This window comes from Hemitrygon akajei, chromosome 11, assembly GCF_048418815.1.
Source record: "Hemitrygon akajei chromosome 11, sHemAka1.3, whole genome shotgun sequence".
NCBI lineage: Eukaryota > Metazoa > Chordata > Chondrichthyes > Myliobatiformes > Dasyatidae > Hemitrygon > Hemitrygon akajei.
Genome location: NC_133134.1, coordinates 32433509 through 32449768, shown reverse-complemented (window position 1 = coordinate 32449768; position 16260 = coordinate 32433509). Strand labels below are relative to the sequence as shown.

General features: G+C 40.6%; 1 protein-coding gene across 2 annotated transcripts in view; it reads left to right on the top strand.

Annotated features, from left to right (window-relative positions):
• abat (4-aminobutyrate aminotransferase) overlaps nucleotides 1-16260 on the top strand; it is a 181179-nt gene that overhangs the window by 94948 nt on the left and 69971 nt on the right. For both annotated transcript variants that reach the window (XM_073060574.1, XM_073060573.1), the window contains exon 5: nucleotides 9090-9207. In XM_073060574.1, coding sequence (XP_072916675.1) covers nucleotides 9090-9207 — 118 coding nt within the window. The remainder of the gene's footprint in view (nucleotides 1-9089; nucleotides 9208-16260) is intronic.

Below are 16260 nucleotides of genomic sequence, written 5' to 3'. Positions count from 1 at the left end.
AAGCTGTCCCACTCTGCCTCAGTCCACTCCAGCGATGGCCACCGTATATGGCAGTCTTTCTTTTAAACCTTGGCATGCTATGTCACGCGCCTGCGCGGTCTAGCCTCTTTTCCCCGATCAGTTAAAGAAAAGAAAATCGAGCTTCCCTCCGCGATGCTTCAGTCTTCCACTCTCATCCTCTTGCTTCAATTGGAAAAGCTTATTATGGACCTTTTGACCTTAAGCCTTTATAACCTTCCTTTTATAAGTGTTTAGAATGCAGTTTTGAATGTGACTCTCCAGAATTTACTGAACCTAAAGATGAAGCATGATGAAGGATTTCAAAGCCAAGACGGTATGCAAGCTGAACGTCTCCACCTTATGCTTTTCTCTGTAGAGGGATTGCACATTTGAGTCATGCTGTTCACAGTTGTGTAATCAAGTACCAGCAATGCATCTTTTAAATGGTACATACTGCAGCTTCAATGCAATGCTGATGAAACTTTTGGATGTCATGCCAATTAAGCGTGCTGCTTGTCCTCGTTTATAAACATAAGAAATTCTGTGACGCTGGAAATCCAAAGCATCACACACAAAATGCTGGAGGAACTCAGGAGGTCAGGCAACATCTATGGAAGTGAATGAACAGTCGACTTTTCATGCCGGAGCCTTTCTTTGGGACTGGAAAGGAAGGAGGTACACGACACAATAATAAGGTGGGCGAAGGGGAAGGAGGGTAGCTAGAAGCTAGAAGAGAGGAAGGAATCTGATAGGACTGGAAAGTGGACCGTAGGAGAAATGGAAGGAGGAAGGGACCCGGGGGAGGTGATAGGCAGGTAAAAAGAGGTGTGCAGCCAGAGTAGGGAATAGAAGAAGAGGAGAGGGGAAGAAAAATGTTTTTTTTATCAGAAGGAGAAATCAATTTTCATGCCATCAGGTTGATGACTTGTCCTTGTTACCTTCAGGGGATCCAAAAGTAAGTGTAATCATAGCATGATGGAATTTGAGGGTGAGAAATATTATTCTGGAACTGGTATCATAATTTAGATGAAGGCAGTTGTAATGGTAGGGATTTCATTGGTTATAAATCTTTTTAGAATGTTCTTGGCTTCAAGGACTGTAGAGGTAATAAACAGTTTTTATTACAAGGAAGACAGAAGGTATAGGGAGAGAGCAGAATCGTGATGTTAAGGCCAAGATTAGATCAGCCATGACCTTATTGCATGGTGGAGCCCAAAACTGCTCAGAATGCTCCAAATGTGGTCTGACCAATGACTTATAAAGCCTCAGCATTACATCCTTGCTTTTATATTCCAGACCCATTGAATGACTGCTGAAGTTGCATTTCCCTTCTCTCAACCTGCAAGTTAACCTTTAGGGAATCCTGCACCAAGTCTCACAAGTCCTTTTACACTACCGATTTTTGAATTTGTTACCTGTTCTATGATAATTAAACATTTAATTACAATTTGCAGCATGATTATGTTACTAGACCTTGGAAGTTAAAATTTCAGGGGATAGCTTTATATACCGTAACTATGCATCTCAAAATCTGAAAATTAATGATTCAAAGATCATTTCTCCGTGTTTTGCTTAAGTTTAAAAACATCCTAAGCTTCTGCTGAACCTAATTTTAATTTAGTTTAATTCCAATGACTTTATTAGCCATGCCTTTTTTGAACTAGAATTATCATTCAAACTTCATTGTTTAATACCGGCCCTGCAAGCTGTCCTCCCCCTCAGTATCTATAAATGTGAAGGACATTGGTGGGTTAATTAACTTCTGCAAAGAGTCCCTGGTGTACAGATGAGGGGTAGAACATGGGTGAGTTGGTAGAAAAGTGCGGACATTAAATGTAGGATTATTGCACATACTGTAGATGGTTAACGGGCAGCACAGATTTGGAGGTCCATAGTACCTGTTTTTGTGCTGTATAACACCAACTCTGTGTTGCTGTACAACTGCAAACAATCTTTTAGCACTTTCCTGGAACTGCTGGAACATTACAAAAAAGTAGAAAATATTTGATAAATGATAGCTTTCTGGTATGTTTTCTGTAGGCTGCAACCTTTTTTTTTGCTCCTGGTGTTTTATCAAAGCTTAAGTAGGTAAATGATTTCTAGACTGCCAAAGAACTGGCAGCCAGTCATTTGAAGAAGACCCAATGTAAACTGAATAGTTTCAAAGCATCATTGTGACTTGTCAATTGTTGTTGTACAACCATTACTGTTATGTGAAATTAGTGCGGAGATAGTTATAGTTATAAAGCTGAGACAAAGCCAAGGTAATTTTTTTCAGTTGAATCCATTGTGCTGCTTACAGTGAACACAGAGGCCTAACTGGTGGATGTGAAAACATCTGAGATACTCCTGGCACTTTTTGAAAATACATCTAGCAAGAAAAACTGCAAATTAGGCCAACGCTGGATGTACCAGTCTCCAGTGTTTCACAGGTTTCCTTGAAGCCTTGTTCAGGGTCTGGCCTCCATCCATACCAACCAATATTCCCCGATTTAGAGGGAAAGGGGCCTATTGTTGACAGATGAACATTGACTCTGTAGCTTAGTTTTCCCAGTAATTTTCAAATTTACCCACCACATGATAGAATTCAGGCTCGCTTCTTGCCTTGAATTGTGGAATAATATATTTTCTTAAATTACCAATTTCTTTTTGTTTCTCTTTCTCCCTTATAAACTGTTGCCACCAAGCATATTGATATGGTCAATATGTGTCCCTTGGATCAAGCAGCCTGTACTTAACTTGAGACCCTGGGATCTAGCATCCTGTCTGCTTTCTCTGGTAGAAACCCAAAAGGTTTTTGACAGGTTTGCTCGGATAGGTTTGGCATCGAAAGCACCCGGATAGACTGGGAAAAAAGGCATGCAGATCTGTCAAGGATTCATTTTGCTTGCTTTTGTTTTTGCATGTTTTGATTACATTTATCTCTCTGGCAGACTTCTGTATCTCGGAGTTAAAAGAAAAATAGCGCCATTAAACAAAAATATAGCCATCTCTACTGATCTCTACTGACCTTGAGGCAGAGATGATAAACAAGAATTTGCGAATTTTGCAGAAACATTGTCCTTGGGCAGTGAGCATCTGTGCCAATTTATAACTTTCTAATATCAGACAAAAGCTCCTCACAGATGGCTGAAAAATACATTTCAAGTTATATGATATATTTTTGGTACTCCCTTTTTGGATTGTGACCATCGCTGTCAATAGAAAAATTAAACACAATCTGTCTTTAACAAATAAACCATGACTCTCCTTGATTAACCCAACCTCTCCAGGTGGCTGTTACCCCCACCAATGACCACTTCTCCCGTCTTCAACCCTCCTCCTCTTCATGGACACCCCGCTCTGGTCTTCTGCCTGCTCTGGATCTCTTTATTGCTAATTGCCGACAGGACATCAACCGTCCTGACTTCACCACACCGTGTTCCAATTCCAACCTCACTCCTTCCGAACGCCCTGCTCTCCGCTCCATCCGCACCAATCCCAACCTCACTATAAAACCTGCTGATAAGGGGAGAGCTGTTGTTGTCTGGCGTACTGACCTCTACCTGGCCGAGGCACAGCGACAACTCTCTGATAACACCTCTTATTTACCCCTTAATCATGATCCCACTAAGGAGCACCAGGCCATTGTCTCCAATACCATCACCAACCTTATTAGCTCTGGGGATCTCCCATCCACTGCCACAAACCTCATAGTTTCCACACCTCACACTTACCGTTTCTACCTCCTACCCAAGATCCACAAACCTGCCTATCCAGGTAGACCTATTGTCTCAGGTTGCTCCTGCCCCACTGAACTAATTTCTGCATACCTTGACACTGTCTTATCCCCCCTTGTTCAATCTCCTCCCACCTATGTTCGTGACAGTTCTCATGCTTTGAATTTTTTCAATGATTTTAAGTTCCCTGGCCCTCACCATCTTATTTTCACCATGGACGTCCAGTCCCTATATACCTCCATCCCCCACCAAGGTGGTCTCGAAGCTCTTTGGTTTTTCTTGGATTCCAGACCTAACCAAATCCCCTCTACCACCACTCTCCTCCGTCTAGTGGAATTAGTTCTTACTCTCAATAATTTCTCCTTTGGCTCCTCCCACTTCCTCCAAACCTAGGGTGTAGCCATGGGCACCCGTATGGGTCCAAGTTATGCCTGCCTTTTTGTTGGCTTTGTGGAACAGTCCTTGTTCCAAGGCTATACCGGTATTCATCCCCTCTTTTCCTTCGCTACATCGACGACTGCATTGGCACTGCCTCTTGCACGCGTGCTGAGCTCGTCGACTTCATTAACTTTGCCTCCAACTTTCACCCTGCCCTCAAATTTACCTGGTCCATTTCCGACACCTCCCTCCCCTTTCTTGATCTTTCTGTCTCTATCTCTGGAGACGGCCTATCTACTGATATCTACTATAAACCTACAGACTCTCACAGCTACCTGGACTATTCCTCTTCCCACCCTGTCTCTTGCAAAAAGGCTATCCTCTTCTCACAATTCCTCCGTCTCCGCCGCATCTGCTCTCAGGATGAGGCTTTTCTTTCCAGGACGAAGGAAATGTCTTCCTTTTTTAAGCAAAGGGGCTTCCCTTAGTTCACCATCAACTCTGCTCTCAAACGCATCTCTCCCATTTCCCGCACATCTGCCCTCACCCCATCCACCCGCCACCCCACTCGGGATAGGGTTCCCCTTGACCTTACCTACCACCTCACCAGCCTCCAGGTCCAACATATAATTCTCCGTAACTTCCACCACCTCCAACGGGATCCCACTACCAAACACATTTTTCCCTCCCCCCCCCCCCCCCCCACCCCACTTTCTGCTTTTCGCAGGGATCGCTCCCTACGTGACTCCCTTGTCCACTCGTCCCCCCCATCCCTTCCCACCGATCTCCCTCCTGGCACTTATCCTTGTAAACGGAACAAGTGCTACACCTGCCCTTGGTTGTAAGCTTTTCCATTCCTAGGCAGTGGTGCCTAGGAATCAGCCACTAGTTGTAAGCCACTAGTTGTAAGCTTTTCCATTCCTAGGCAGTAGTGTTTCCAAACCAGACTGTAATGCAACCAGTCAGGATGCATTCCACTGTATATCCATAGAAGTTCGTCAAAGTTTTAGATGACATGCCGAATAAAGACATAGTCGTGTCTCCTTTGTAATGGCACTTGCATGCTGGCCCCAGGACAGATCCTCAGCTTTAATGACACCAATAATTTTGATTTGTAGGAAACAAAACAAAAATCTGATTTACAGATTTAATTGAAATATGTCAGCTCCATCCCAAATATTGATCTTTCAAATTCTGTTTCAGTTTTGGATTTGAGATATTCTTGGCCTTTTCTATCTCACGATAAAACAGCAATGGTATACTTCATATCAGCCTGTTGAATTGCAGCAAAGGCAGCTTTAAAAAGTGAGCAATATAATATAACAGATGGTAGCAGTGTTTTGAGATAAACACAATTTGCAGAAGCACTGAAGTGTTGAAATTCTGCAGCTTCAGAATGGGATTTTCACAGGCGGTTGAGTGAAAATGTGCTATGTGATTCAATTAGTTACTTGTTATGTAAAAAATCAAAATTCAATCCTGGTTAAATCTCAGTTCTCATTATTAAAAAGACTTACAAAGCCATACTTACACAGTACAAAGATGCCTTTGTTTAGCAAAACTGGCAATACATCAGAATTAAGGAACAGAACTTTTCAAATTTAGGTCACCCTGCTGTTTTAAGTATAGTAAAATGTTGTAAGGTAAAGTATCTAAATTCTTGATGTGTCTTTTGGTAAGCATTAGTACACATGTTCTAGCAGAATATATATTTTGAGGCCTTGAATTTCTTTTGCTTAAAAGGTTTAGAGGAAGTGTGAGTGAGTGATGCTCTTTGCATCAATGTTCTTTTATGGTTCAATAATGTGATCAAAATACCAAACCATTCTTCTGTCACTAATGTGCCTGGTTTATTGTGTAAATCTAGTTAGTGCACCTTACTACAATGTGTGCATGTTGTCCAATGTAGGCTTTGAGTTCATGTTGATCAGGGGTCATGAGGCTCACCCAGATAGTGTACTATGGAATAGACCATAGTGAATACAGGCCCAGAGACATCAAATACTGTTCATTCCCAGAATAATTCTCATGAACCTCCTCTAGAGTTAAGGGCAGTCGCATCGTGGCAGATTCATGGTTGAAGAGTTTTCCAAAGTATTCCTTTCAACAAGTGAACTGGTAAAATGTGCATTCCATGAGTACCTTGAGTTTCTGGTTAATCAGCTCCCAGAAATTCTCATCAAATAGGTCCTGGTGATTTCTGGTAGAGAAGCTCTCTTCACTGCTGCATTTATACTTGAGTTCAGTATTGTCTGGACACTGGGGATATGATATTGATTAGATGGCCTGATGATGGTGTCAATCTGAAACATTGACTCTTCATTCCTCTCCAATGATGCTGCCTAGAGTTCCTCCAGCATTTTGTATGTTACTCTGGATTTCCAGCTTCTGCAGAATCTCTTGTATTGATTGGATGTCATCGGATTGTCTGGGAAGGGCTACCTTTGAGATTTTCAGCATTGATTTTCTTACAGTATTGTTGGCTTTGCCATTGCTTTAAAGCCAGTTTGTTGGATATAGCAGAAAGATTTGGGCTGTGATTGGTCTAACAGTCATCAGTATCTGTGTTATATCTTGCCATACAAAAACGAAGGCTGAGTTTAATTTGAAAGGGACTTTATCTTCATGTCTGCTGAATGTAGTTGTCTGTAAGCACAGACTTTGCAAAGATGAACTAAAATGGTGCCTGCTGAAGAACAAAACAATTTACACCAAATAATCCCCAAAGGCACCATACCCCTCCTGACTTGGAGAATTTGTGGGATGTTTCCAAAATACAAAGAGATTTCTGTGAATGCTGGTTGATATTTGCAGAGTCATCACTAAAAAAGCTAATCATCGCTGGTTTCAATAGTGTAAGCTGAAGTTCTAACATGAGTTTATTTTAGGATTATGGTTAAGGAAGCTAAAGGTCAGGAATAGCTGGAAACAAGGTGTTATATCACTGTTGTTCAGCTCCTCTTGCTGCATCAAAGAAATTTTCAGCCAGTGTTATAGTATTTATCTCAAATCATCACGATAGATCATAGAGTTATATCGCACAGAAACATACCCATGATCCCCATCTTGTTCCACCTATCAATGTCCCAGTGTTACCCTCTCATCCACAATTGGTTCCGTCTGCCCATCATTCCCTCCCAATTTGAGTTCACCTACCTCTATCCGAATCTGGAAATCCTTCCTGTCTCCTCTCAGCCTTAATGCAAAGTCTTGGCCAAAATATTGACTTACACCTATTGACTCCAAATGAAGATTGACCCGCAGAGGTCATCCAGCATTCTGTTTATTCTCTATTTTAGCATTCCTTTCAGTTCTTGATTTTAATCCTATTGACCACACTTCCCTTTGAATGACACAGAAAACAGGTCCATTTTCCCATCTAGTCCATGCTGAACTATCATTCTGCCCGCTCCCATCAACCTGTACCTGGATCATAGCCCTTGATACCCCTCCATTCTATGTACCTATCCAAATTCCTCATAAATGCTGAAATCGAACCCACATCCACCACTTCTGATAGCAACTCTTTCCACACTCTCACCACCCCATGTGAAATTCCCCCTCTTATTCACCTTAAACATTTCACCTTTCACCCTTAACCTATGACCTCTAGCTCTAGTCTCACCCAATTTCAGTAAAAAAAAGCCTGCTAGCATTTACCCTATCTATACCCCTCATCATTTTATATATCTCTATTAAATCTTTCCTCATCCTCCTACACTCTAGGGAATAAAGTCCTAAACAATTCAACTTTTCCCTATAACTTAGGTCAAGTCCCAACAACGTCCTTTTAAATTTTCTCTGCACTCTTTCAATTTTATATCTTTCCAAAAGGTAGGTGGCCTGAACTGTACACAATACACCAATTTAGGCCGATCCAACATCTTATACAACTTCAACTTAACATCTCAATTTCTGTATTGATTTATGAAGGCCACTGTGCCAAAAGCTCTCCTTACAACCCTATCTATCTATGATGACACTTTTAAGAAATTATGTATCTGTATTCCCTCTGTTCTCTCTGTTCTACTGCACTCCACAGTTTGTACCTACCCTGGTTTGTACTCCCAAAGTGCAACACCTCATAGTTTCCTGCATTAAATTCCATCTGCCATTTTTCAGCCTATTTTTTCAGCTGGTCCAGATCATTCTGCAAGCGTTGATAGCCTTCTTCTTTGTCCATTACGCCACCATCTGCAAATCTGCTGATCCGATTCATCAATTGTATATTACTGTGAAGTTTCAATTTATGTTCATTTGGAGGCCAGAGAGTTACAGCACTGGCCAGTGCAATATCCCACCAGCAATAACATAAATAGCCTCACAGTAATACTACTGGGCTTTGTCACAGCTCACAAGATTATCTTGGTCAATCATGTTCTCCCATGATTTTAACTATTGTCACAAGTATTCAGAATCTTTAAATAATATTAACATGTTGTCTTTCATTGCCAAGAACCATAATGTAAATATAATGTAACATTTAGTGCAATGATTTAAATAAAGATGTAAAATTAGAACTAAATCTGGCTTGTCTGATTCCTTTGGCATCAAGAAATCTGATTCCTGCAGAACAGCTTTCTAGTTGGAAAACGTAATACTCAGATTTTGGCATGAGTAAAGATGAGCAACAGAACGTGTGAATTTCTGTATGACAAAATGTTCTGCACAACTTGAACATTTCTGAATAACAAAGTTCTGGCTAGATTCATAACATCTTTATTGTATTTTCTACAGGTGGTCAAAATTCTCCCTAAACTCACATTTTGGGGAAGCATAAATGAATAAGTAAATTGAAATTATAACATGATTGCTGCTTGTATGGAATGAATAATTCATGCCAGAAGCATCTTAATTTCCAAGTATTGTGGCCTTGATGTTGTTGTGTTTCCTGCAATTAACTGCAGCTATTGCATTGGACTCTGGGCATGTTTGAAAATGTTTTACCTTCGACCGACATTAATGTTAAGTTTTCTTCCTTCTCTCTCTCAGAATGTGGGTGCCGTTAATTTCTTTTGTGACTATGAGGAGAGTAAGGGTAACTACTTGGTGGATGTTGACGGCAACAGGATGTTGGATCTTTACACCCAGATCTCTTCCATCCCTATTGGTAAGGGCTATATCTTTTACTATGTGTTATATTAGGAGCTACACAGACCAGGAGAGAGATTCTACAACATGACTTTTATCCAAGAGAAAGTTTCTTCAAGCAGTACCTTTCACCATAAACATCTTTTTTTTCATAAACATTATAATGTTTCAAAGTTGATCATCTAAATTATTTCCAGCAGGATCTTTACACCTGTGACTTCATGGGTCAACTCCTCCAATAAAAAATATGTCTGCCTCCTATCACTTTATGGAGTCATTCTAGTTTAGTGTTAACAATTCTTCAGGATTGTCCTGGAGTCTTCAAAAATTGAAGATAAATGTCTCATTCATGGCTGTAGCTACTGTAGGAGTTTTTCTGAAATTCTGTTGCCTAATGCTTGGAGGCATTAATTAAAATTCGAGTATAACCTCTATTGAGAAAGTGGACCTATCCAGTCTAAAGAGTTTTTAATTTTCATTTCCTTTCTTTCCACACTCAGTGATAGTTATTCTTGTTGGCCCATCAAGTTCCTTATTTATGTATAAACACTTTAATGTGCACTCTTTCCAACAGCTTTAGGGTAAGTGTTCCCACCTGATCCTGCATGAAACATAAACCTAGAATTGTGATCAATTCATGCCAGTCTGTTTAACCACAAATCACATATTATAACCTGGATTGGATCACGCTGGCAACCTGGATGAAAACAGCCCATCAGGATGCTGGAATAGGCACTCGAATTTGCAATTCACATCAGCAGAACTGATATTTTCTGAGTATTACAAGTGCATCTAATAATGTCACTGCATTTCCCATTTCCATCCTTATCAACATAAACTGGAGCTCAAAAATGCAAGCTATGACCTTGGTTGAAAAGTCAAAAGCACATCTCATTTTTTGGTACATTTTACTTAGATGCAAATCAGTGGATCAGGTCTCATTGTACTAATTCTGCATCTCATTCTGACATGAAGCCAGCATTGTGAGTAACCCCGTCAAAGCAGTGGATTATGTGGAGAATTCCACATAAATTGATGATAGCCTTGTCCCTGGCATTTTTCCAGATTCCCACTGGAACCTTTTACGCAACTCGCTATGAGGGTTGGCCGTTTAACATCTGACACCTTCCCTGTACATTGATAGACCAAGATACAGCAATAGAGGTGAATCTATGCACTTCCTCACTGTTTTAGTGTATTTTTCAGAGGTTAATCACCCTAAGGTTCAGACCTCTTTCTTGCCTTTTTTCATTTGTTTTTACAAGGGGGGGAATGAGACAATGCACAGTGATGGCTCAGCACACTGAACATCAGTGAACCCCATTTTTGGGCAACTTTTGCTGAATGAGGAAGGTTTACAGGCAAAGAGTTCATTTTACCATTACATAAGAACATAAATGTAGTATAACATACATAGGAGTAGAATTAAGCCATTCAGCCCATCAAGTCTGCTGCACCATTCCATTGTGGCTAATTTATCATACCTAACAACCCCACTCTCCTGCTTTTTCCTTGGAACCTTTGACACCCATACTAATCAAGAATCTATTAACCTCTGCTTTAAATATACCCAATAACTTGGGTATGACACAGCTATCTGTGGTGATGCAGTCACCAACAGATTCACCACCCTTTGGCTAAAGAAATGCCTTCTTATCTCTGTATTCAGAGGCTCTGCCCTCTGGTCCTAGAGTCACCACTATCGGAAACATTCTCTTCACAGTCACTCTATCTAGGCCTTTATATATTTGATAGGTTTCATTGAGATCTCCCCCCATTCTTCTCATTCCTGCTCTGAGACTCTGCTCTCCACAGACCTAGACTAGAAACCAGACCGCACATGCTCACTAGATGTAATTGAATGTTCCCCTCAGCAGGAGAAGCTGTTTGTCAGTGCGTAGCACACTTCTTCGTTTAGCTTTGCCTGTGGATAGAAATTAATGCAAGAAAGAAGTTTAAAAGAAAATTGAATAATCAGTTGACTTCTTTTGCTGATGAGCTCTGAACAGTCATGTATTGGTTAATGACTAATTACCAGTTGCAGGAAGTCAAGTAATGCATCCTCCAAAATATATCGAGCTAGAGCCTGCATCACTACTCTGAACCGTTTGTCATCTTCCTGCAAGCCTACTGCAGATGTTGAAAGTTTCCTTCTTCAGAACTATATGGTAACAGGCCTTTCTGCCACAACGAACACCTGCCACACAATTACACCATGTACCCATGTGACATATTAGTCTACCAACCAGTACAAATTTAGAATGTGGGAGGAAGCTGTGTATTTAATATTTCAGTAATGTTGTACGTTTATTGTTTCATTAAGCATGCTTTGTTTACACAATGCATTTTGCGTTATATGTAAAAGTACATGAACGGCATATGTCATCACGTCACCACATATTTGTGTGCCTCTCCAAAAGCAGACACAAAGTAGATATGCATCTCCCTGCTCTGCATTTTCTTTCAATTAGTTTTATGTTTAGGAGTTACAAAACATAGCAATGGCAATGAGGAAATTTTAAATGAATCCAAGACAACTACCTACCTATTGAATCACAGTGAGGCAATTGTGTTAATAAAAAGTGCTGTGAGACGTTTGAGTTTAAAAAATGGTAGAAAGTGGATGAATTCACAGGTTCATAATAATTACAACTTTAATATTTATTTAAAAAATGAGCAGAAAAGGCTGGCTACATCGAAAGGATAGATGTGTTCGATTGCACAATAAATAACTGGCTGATGTATATTGAGTGAATTGAACAGTATTTTAAAGCAAATGAAATAGCCAGTGAAAAGTTGGTACCAGGTTTACTGAATGTAATTGCTGGAAGTGCAAGCAGTTTGATTAGAGGTTTAACTGCTCCAACTGAACCAGCTGAAAGGCAATTTGCTAATGTCATGAAAATAATGCAGAAACATGTAGAACCAAAACCATTGTTGATTGCAGAATGCTTTAGGTTTTCATAAGTGGAATCAAAAAGAGGGGGAGTCCATGCAGCTTATGTGGCTGAATTGAAGAAATTGTCTGAGTATTGTCAGTTCAGTGATGGGCTTAATAATGCACTGAAAGATCATTTAGTTTGGTATCTTACTAGAAAGCATTCAAATTGCTTTTAAGTCGACTCACATTTAAAAGAGCATTTAAGATCACTGTACCAATGGAAACCACAGACAGGGACTCAATTGAGTTGCAGTCTGGAATGAAAGTGAGCTTGAACAAAATTGCAATCTCTAAACAGACACAGAGGCACACATATCCCAGACCATTGCAGATTTAAAGGTAAAAAGAGCATGTTGGGCAAACAAAAATAAATCTACTGCACAGTGAAGAAAAAAAGATTAAAAAGTCAAGTCACCATTTCAAAAATGGCATTAAATTGCACGTTGTTGATGAAAAATCTGTGTCAGTCGTGAGACTGACACAGGACTGAGAAGCCTTGAGACTTACAATGTGAAAAATGACAAGGGGCAAGCAATATGGCTTACACCAGAAGTGAATGGAAGATTAATCAAAATGGAATTGAACACTGGCTCGGCTGCTTCAGTCAATACACAAAATGGGTTTGAACAACATTTCAAAGGTACAGTATTGAACTGAAGTCTGCAGATGTCCAGCTCAGAACTTATACTGGAGAAAAGATAACTCCTGTGGGAATGATATTTGTAACAATGAAATTCAACAACCAACAAGCCACATTGGGCTTGTATGTGGTAAAAACAGGTTGGCCAGCATTATAGGGATGTGAGTGGTGGAGACAACTACAAGTTGATTGGAGATCCATCCACCATTTGCATGCTACATCTCCTGCAATAGGTTCAACTGAAAATGAATTAAGAAAAGTGCTGGGTGATGTCACAGCAGTGTTCGAGGTTGGCATTGGGAAACTCAAACACATCAAGGGTAAATTAATGTTAAATAAAAATGCTACAAAGCCCATCAGTTCCTATACTATCCGTGATAAAGTAACCAGTAAGCTAGATCACATGACGCTGAAGGAATTCTTTCCAAGGTTGATTGGGCAATGCCAGTAGTCCAAAAGCCATGAAGGATGAGTCTGTCAGGATCTGTGGTAGTTTCAACGTCACTATCAACCCAGTAATGAAAGTTGATCGATATTATCTGCCCAGGATATATGATATCTTTGGCAACTGTTCTGGAGGAAAACACTTCAACAAAGTAGACTTAGCTGAGGCCTACTTACAGGTGGAGATTGAAAATAGTCCAAAGTGTTTCTCACCATAAACACTCACAAAGGGCTTTATCACTAAAATAGGCTTATTTTCGAAGTAGCATCTACAGCTACACTCTGGCAAGAGCTATGGACCAGGTTACCTGGATGGCATCATTGTTACCCGTAAGGATGACAAGGAGCATCTCCAAAATTTTATGACAGTGTTAAAATAAATAGAAGATTATGGGCTCAGAGCATGATGCAACAAATGTGAATTATTTAAATCCAGCATTACTTTCTGTGGTCACACCATTGACACACACAAGTGTGCTGACAAAATCAAGCAATGGTGGATGCCCCAAGCCATAGGACATGTCACAGTTGCAGTTCTTTATAGGTTTGCCAAACCTGGTTACTGTGCTCCACCCTTTAAACTTATTACTACAGATTAAGATGAACTGGGAGAGAACAAAGCAGTGTGAGATGGCTTTCAAAAAGATAAAGGAAGTGGTGACATCAGACACTGTACACATACATCATGACTTATATCGTGCAGTGAAACTTGCCTGTGACACCTCACCATTGGTATATAACAGGCAGTCATGTCACATGTTATGAGTGATGGGAGTGAACACCCCATAGCCTTTGCATCATGTTCCCTTACCGCTGCAGAGAAAAATTCCACACAGATTGAACAGAGAGAGCTTGAGTCTGGTTCGGGTTGTAAAAAAACATTTCAACCAGTATTTCTATGGGAGAGAGTTTGCCCTCATTACGGATCATCAACCAGTGGTGTCCATTTTCATGGAAAAGGAAATAGCTGAAAAATTTACAAATGAGGACACTTTCGAAAAAGGATCTCATGCTTTCCCAGTGTATATGACAGATAAACTCTTCTCCAGCTGTCAGCCAAGTACAGATATCGATTATGACTGAAGTTTCAGTGAGAAACTGTGCCATCTCCATCAGGGATGACGCCTGGATATGTCTGCATTCCAGGGTCAACTCCTACAACCACCACAGAGGAGGCCCTGACTAATGTAAATCATCTCACAGCAACAAGTCTCCCCTGCCAAGCAGGGTGAACCCCACCCCCTTCAGGAAAGACATGATCCCACAAGAGTAAGAAATCCTCCATGGTGATTAAATCTTTAGGCCTGAACGGGAGAGGAATATGTTACATATTTGAGTTGAGATACATTCGTTATTAAGCTGGAGTTTGTAGCTAAGCAGGGAGGAGTGTTGTGTATTTAATATTTCAGTAATATTGTAAATGTATCATTTGATTAAGTATTCTTCATTGGTTACTTAATTTATTATGGGCTAAATGTAAAAGTACATGAATAGCGTATATCATCACACCACCATATTTGCATGCCTCGCTAGAAGTAAAAATGAAATAGACACTTATCTTCTGGCTCCACATTTTTCTTTCGATCAGTTTTATGTTTTGACCATAAGACATGGAAGAAGAATTAGGCCATTCAGCCCATCAAGTCTGCTTCTCCATTCCATCATGGCTGATCCCGGATCCCACTCAACCCCATACTCCTGCTTTCTTACCATTTCCTTTGATACCCTGTCCGATCAGGAAACAATCAACCTCCGCCTTAAATATACCCCCGGACTTGGCCTCCACTGCAGTCTGTGGCAGAGCATTCCACAGATTCATCACACTCTTGCTAAAAAAAAATCCTCCTTACCTCTGTTCTAAAAGATCGCCCCTCAATTTTGAGGCTGTGCCCTCCAGTTATGGTTTCCTCTCCATAGGAAACATCCTCTCCATATCCACCTTATCTAGACCTTGCAACATTCAGCAGTTTTCAATGAGATCCTCCCACATTCTTCTAAATTCCAGTGAGTACAGGCCCAAAGCTGTCAAACGCTCCTCATATGTTAATCCCTTCATTCCTGGAATCATCATCGTGAACCTCCTCTGAACTCTCTCCAATGACAACACCCCCTTTCTGAGATATAGGGCCCAAAACTGTTGACAATACTCCAGGTGTGTCTTACAAAGACAATACTAGTGTCTTACAAAGACTCGGCATTATCTCCTTGCTTTTATATTCTATTCCCCTTGAAATAAATGTCAACATTGCATTTTCCTTCTTTACCACAGACTCAATCTGTAAATTAACCTTCTGGGAGTCTTGCACAAGGACTCCTAAGTTCCCCTCTTCCTCTGACGTTTGAACCTTCTCCCTATTTAGATAATAGTCTGTACTATTGTTCCTTTTACTTAAATGCATTGTCATACATTTCCCAACACTATATATCATCTGCCACTTTTTTGCCCATTCCTCTAATTTGTCTAAATCCTGCTGCAATCGTGTGGCTTCCTCAGCACTATCTTCCCCTTCACCTATCTTCGTATCATCCGCAAGCTTTGCCACAAAGCCACCAATTCCATTATCTAAATCATTGACAAACAATGTGAAAAGTAGCAGTCCCAATACTGACCCCTGAGGAACACCACTGGTCACTGGCAGCCAACCAGAAGAGGCCCCTTGATTCCCATCAACACATACAAACAAGCTGGATGAACTCAGCAGGTCGGGCAGCATCTGTTGAAAGGAGCAGTCAATGTTTCGGGCCGAGACCCTTCGAAGGGTTGATTTGACCACACCATCTACAGTATACTTTGTGTTCCTTTTTATTCCCACTTGCTGCCTCCTGCCTGTCAGCCATTCCTCTATCCATGTTAGTATGTGGAGTTACAAAATATAACAGAAACTGGTGTGCCCAGAGGAAACCCACAGGGCTATATGGAAAACATACAAACTCCTTATAGACAGTGAGGGAATTGAACCCAGCTCCCTGGCACTGTAATAGCATAGCACTAACTACTACACTACAGAGCTGCCCAACTACATTTAAATACTGTATATGAAATAGCA